Source organism: Tupaia chinensis, unplaced genomic scaffold (genome assembly GCF_000334495.1).
Source record: "Tupaia chinensis unplaced genomic scaffold, TupChi_1.0 Scaffold149964_1, whole genome shotgun sequence".
NCBI classification, from domain to species: domain Eukaryota; kingdom Metazoa; phylum Chordata; class Mammalia; order Scandentia; family Tupaiidae; genus Tupaia; species Tupaia belangeri.
Genome location: NW_006209805.1, coordinates 757,411 through 763,020, shown reverse-complemented (window position 1 = coordinate 763,020; position 5,610 = coordinate 757,411). Strand labels below are relative to the sequence as shown.

General features: G+C 63.3%; 1 protein-coding gene across 1 annotated transcript in view; it reads right to left on the bottom strand.

Moving 5' to 3' along the window:
- Positions 1-5,610, bottom strand: part of STK11 (serine/threonine kinase 11) — a 21,695-nt gene that overhangs the window by 5,690 nt on the left and 10,395 nt on the right. Inside the window, 1 exon segment of the mRNA XM_006171760.3 lies at positions 29-112. Coding sequence (XP_006171822.1) covers positions 29-112 — 84 coding nt within the window.

Sequence of the window (5,610 nt, the reverse complement as noted above, 5' to 3'; positions counted from 1 at the left end):
GAGGCGGGCGGGCGGGCAGGGTGGATATATCTTCTGTTTCTCCTCGTTGTACAGCACGTCCACCAGCTGGATGACGTTCCGGTGCCGCAGCCTCCTCAGCAGCTGGATCTCCCTGTGGGCGCAGGCATCAGCACACGGCCCCCCACGGCGTACGCCCGCCCTGCTGCACAGCGCCAGGAGGTCCCGCCTCTGCAGGACAGCCACCCTCGCCCGCGGTCCTGGGCCAGTGGGCGGCACAGGCAGAGGACCAGAGCTCCGGAGACAGGCTTGCTACGCTGGCCCCGCCCTGCCCACACTGGAGGAGCCCCAGTGTCCGCCAGGACAGCCTGCGGGAAACCCAGGGGTCACGGTCCTGGAGTGCCCAGAGAGCCCAGCGAGAGACAGAAGCTGGGTGTGGAGATGCCCGTCGCTCAGTGCGCCCCAGCACCACCCTGCCTCCTCCAGGAGGCCTTCCCTGACTTCTCCCCTCTTGGTGCGACCTCAGACAGCTGAGGCGGCAGGAGCTGGGGGATGGGCAGCCGGCTCTCAGGGATACGGTGTAAGCCCCATGTGTGCCCTGAGGCCAGTTGCTCTGAAGGGCCTGCCTGCCGGCTCCCTTCTGCCAGCTGGGCTCTGCGGACGCTGGTGGCGCCAATTCCCGGCAGGACCTCGTGTGGCTATTTATAGAGTCTGGCGGACACCCAAGGCAGCGAGGGAGGCCGAGGGCCAAGCTGGGCACGACGACCACTGCTGCCCGGTGCTGCACGGCCCTGGCCTCCCCGCTGGCGAGGGGCTCAGCCCCACATGGGGCCCATGCCCAGGACGGGGGCCATCTCAGGAGACGTCAGCAGTGGGGGACAGACATGAGTCACCCCCCAGGCGGTCGGCGCCCCTGCCCCGCCCCTCAAGACGCCCCAGCCGGCCACTATGACGGCAGGGCTACCTCCTGGGGCAGGAGCTCCCTGCTCAGCGGGAACCCAGCCCAGTGCCCACCTCCTCGGTGAGGGCAGGGTGGACTCTCAGGACCACAGCACGAGGGGCCTGGCCCACCAGGGACGTGGCCCACGGGCGGTCTCCAAACATCTGGAGAGAAGGGCCCAACTTACCCTGGGGCTTGTGACAAGGTACTGCGTCCAGCCAGGGAGTGGGACCACAGAGCCCCAGAGCTCAGGCCAGCGTGTGAGGCCACAGACATGCAGGACACACAGCCTTGCAGGGGGCACAGTGAGTCACCGATGCCACAGTACGGCCCCACTGCAGAGGACAGCGTTGGTGCCCACGGCTGTGGGGGCAGAGCTCAGTGCCCTCCAGGACATGGTCTCTGCACAGGTAATGGAAGCAGGCCCACCTCTGGACCAGCTCCAGGACAGGAGCCCCCCAAGTCCTGCCTGCCACAGAACCCCAGATGTCACCCAGGGTCCCTTCCACAGAGCCTGCCTCCAGGCGGGAGACCTGCCCCATGCACTGGGATGATGCACACCCTCCTCTCAAGGCCACCCAAAGCCCCTGCCGGGCCTCCCCACCAGACAACACCTAGTCCCTCTGGCCGAGGTCTGGATGGCTGAGTGGCACTGGGCAGCACCTCCGGGTGAGAGCCAGATGGCAGGCGAGACTCCCGGCTCTGGGCGGAGGTGGAACCAGCTCCCTCCAACCTACTGCGCACTGCCTGGGACACCTCAGGGCAGAGGCCCAGGCTGGGGCTGGCAGAGACTGCAGGGCCGGCCAGGGTCCCCATGCAGCTGAGCCAGCTCACCTGGAGCCAGGGCAGTAGCGCCCCGCCACAGTACTCGCCTCCACGCCACAGCCGCCAGGGCAGCTGTCCCAGGAGGACCGAGGGCCGGGCCAGGCCAGGGCCCGCGGTGCGCGGCTGGTCGTGGTCCCGACGTGGCCTGTCACAGACACCAGCCTGTACTCCAGCCCTGCCACCACTAGTCCAGCGGGTGTGTCCAGCACCACCAAGCAGCAGCAAGGCCCCAGAGGCACCTGGATCCAGAGAGCCAGTCCCACTATGTGCTGAGTCCTGCTCAGAGGGCCAGGGAACTGCACTGCCCTGCAGGACCTCCCGCTGGGCCGTGCCGCTCCACAGGGACCAGGCCGCAACAGCGGACAGGAGGGGAGACCTCCACCCCTGGCTCACCCACCAGGGCCTTCCACCACATGCCCCAGGTGTGCATGGGAGACAGAGCTCCCTGGACCAGATCTGGGGGCCATTGTCCCCAGCAGAGGATACAGGCCAGATCAATCCCTGGGGGCATCCTGCCCCTCTGGCTCCATGCCGGGGACATCTCACCCATCATGACAGCCACAGTGGTCCCTAGTTACCGGCCAGTGTCCCTGGAGCCCTCACAGGATCATCCGCGGTTCTCTGTCCTGTCTGGAGCCCACACCCTTGGACTCTCTGGACCCCAGTGGCCACCCACCCCTCTTCCACAGTCTCTCGCTCACCTGTCCTGTCCACCAGGGCCTTCCCTGCAGGCCTGCACCGTGACACCACCTGTCCTCTATGCTACATGCTGCAGAAGGCCAGCCCACGACATCACGGCCCAAGTCATCTGACAGGAACTAATCCCACACAGCTGCCACCTCCTCTCAGTGAAATACAAGGACACCAAGCCAGGCCCAGGCCAGGGTCTCAGCAGGGCAGGGGCCCAGGTGCTGCAGGTGCAGAGGTGGCTGCTCTTACATGCTCTGTGTGCAGAGCCAGCCCTACCAGGTGCAGAGTCGGTTCCCCCCACCAGGTGCTCCAGGTGCAGAGTCGGTTCCCCCCAGGTGCAGAGCCAGGCCCCCCAGGTGCTCCAGGTGTGGAGTCGGTTCCCCTCAGCTGCTCCTAGGTGCCTCGGGTGCAGAGCCAGCCCTCCCAGGTGCTCCAGGTGCAGAGTCAGTTCCCCTCAGGTGCTCCAGGTGCGGATTCTCCAGGTGCAGATTCTCCAGGTTCAGAGTCGGTTCCCCCCAGGTGCAGAGCCAGGCTCCCCCCACAGGTGCTCCAGGTGCGGAGTCAGTTCCCCTCAGGTGCTCCAGGTGCAGATTCTCCAGGTGCAGAGTCGGTTCCCCCCAGGTGCAGAGCCAGGCTCCCCCCACAGGTGCTCCAGGTGCGGAGTCAGTTCCCCTCAGGTGCTCCAGGTGCAGATTCTCCAGGTGCAGAGTCGGTTCCCCCCAGGTGCAGAGCCAGGCTCCCCCCACAGGTGCTCCAGGTGCGGAGTCAGTTCCCCTCAGGTGCTCCAGGTGCAGAGTTGGTTCCCCCAAGGTGCTCCAGGTGCAGGTGCTCCAGGTGTAGGTGCTCCAGGTGCAGAGCCAGTTCCCCCAAGGTGCAGAGTCAGTTGCTCTCAAATGCTCCAGGTGCAGAGCTAGTTCCCCCCAGGTGCAGAGTCAGTTTCTCTCAAATGCTCCAGGTGTGGAACCAGTTCCCCCCAGGTGCTCCAGGTGCAGGTGCTCCAGGTGCAGAGCCAGTCCTCCCCAGGTGCAGTCAGTTTCTCTCAAATGTTCCAGGTGCAGAGCCAGCCCCCCCAGGTGCAGAGTTGGTTCCCCTCAGATGCTCTAGGTGCAGAGTAGGTTCTCCCCAGGTGCTCCAGGTGCAGGTGCTCCAGGTGCAGAGCCAGCCCCCCCCCCAGGTGCAGAGTCGGTTCTCCCCAGGTGCAGAGTCAGTTCTCCCCAGGTGCTCCAGGTGCAGGTGCTCCAGGTGCAGAGCCAGCCCTCCCAAATGCTCCAGGTGCAGAGTTGGCAGCTCCCAGGCACAACCAGTGGTGCTGATGCCAACAGATGCAAACAGCGCACTTTCTTTTATTTCTAAGGGAGGTTTTTGTTATAGGGCACATGCACTCACCAGAGACACAGAGCGAGAAATTACCCCTCGGGGGTGATGGCCACACCACAATCCCTTCTCCATTCTCCGCTTTGGATCTTGGGCACACACACACATGCCCTTGGAGTGAGTTTTAAGCCACTGGGTCTGGGACTCGAACACGTTCTATTACATGGGAGTCCAGAAACGTGACCATTATGCCAAGTGCTGGTCCTTTTTCTGACCATGTTAGAACATTCTTTTTAAATGGCTGTGCCCACAGGTGGCATAGTGGTTGAGGTACTGGACTCCCACATGGCTCACTGCGGTTCAAGTCCCGGACCAGGCAGCATGCTATCTTGCTTTCTCTCTCTCTGCCTCTGGCTGGTGAGTGTATATCCCCTGTAGCAAATTTAAAATGATGATAATGATAAATAAAATTATTTTTAAAAATTTGCCAGAGAGTATCCTTGTTACCCTAGGAGAGACCGAGATAGAAAGTGAGAAGTCAGCCCCCAGGGAGATGGCAACCCACTCTCCTCCACCTCCCCTTGGGATTCTGAGCACGTATGCACACGTGCCCACTGCGAGGTCCAGAACTCAGAGCCCAGGGGGCCATGCAGGTTCCAGCCGCCTGAACCATATCACCCCAGCTGGCCCGAGTGCTTCCTTACATAGAGGCCAGGCGGGTCCACTCCAGGTCTTTGGATTCCACCCCTTCAGGTAAGAGGGCTGAAGCAGCCTGTGTGAGGTCACCTGTGTCACACGGCCACACGGGGGAGAGGTGTGAGGTCACCTGTGTCACCCGGCCACACCGGGGAAGGCAGGCATGAGGTCACCTGTGTCACACGGCCATGCCGGGGAGAGGTGTGAGGTCACCTGTGTCACACGGCCATGCCGGGGAGGGGTGTGGGGTTGTGGTCACCTGTGTCACACGGCCATGCCGGGGAGAGGTGTGAGGTCACCTGTGTCACACGGTCATGCCGGGGAGAGGTGTGAGGTCCCCTGTGTCACACAGTCATGCCGGGGAGGGCAGGTGTGAGGTCCCCTGTGTCCCACGGCCATGCCAGGGAGAGGTGTGAGGTCACCTGTGTCACACGGCCATGCCAGGGAGGGCAGGTGTGAGGTCACCTGTGTCACACAGTCATGCTGGGGAGGGTGGACGTGTGGTCACCTGTGTCACAAGGCCACGCCAGCAGAGAGCAGAGGCAGCGAGCAGTACTCAGGGCCTCACAAGAGGGCTAACCGGAGATGCGGCTACAAAACCACATCTGGGCTACCTGTGCCAGGGGTTGGGAGCTGCACCGGCACTGCGGCCAGCATGTCCCAGCCCAGCCCCGGCCTGGTCACCTGAAACACCCGCCAGGCACATGTGCATGCCCCACATCCCCTCAGGGCAGAGACGGGGCAGTCAGTGTGTGACCACGCCCCTTCCTGTCTCTACAGAGGACACGCACCCTCCGCAAAGAACCACCCCCCCCCATGGGAACCAGCAGTTAGCGTAATGGCTATGTCACTGGAAGCCCACGTAGTTGGCAGCGGTTCGCGTCCCGGACCCGGTGGCTTAAAACCCATGCAGGGCGCGTGTGCGTGCGTGCCCAAGATCCCGAGAGGAGAATGGAGGAGAAGGGACTGCAGCGTGGCCATCCCCCCAGGAGGGTGATTTCTCGCTTTCTGTCTCTCTGTCTGTCTCTGTCTGTCTGGCAAGCGCACGCGCTCTATAGTGAAAAAACTCTCAAAAAATAAAAAAAGAACCACCAGCACCCCACATGCCCCACACGAGCTGGGCTGTCGAACACACAGGCCAAGCCGCAGTGCTGGCTGGGGGGCTGGTGCCCGTCTCTACCCCCCCG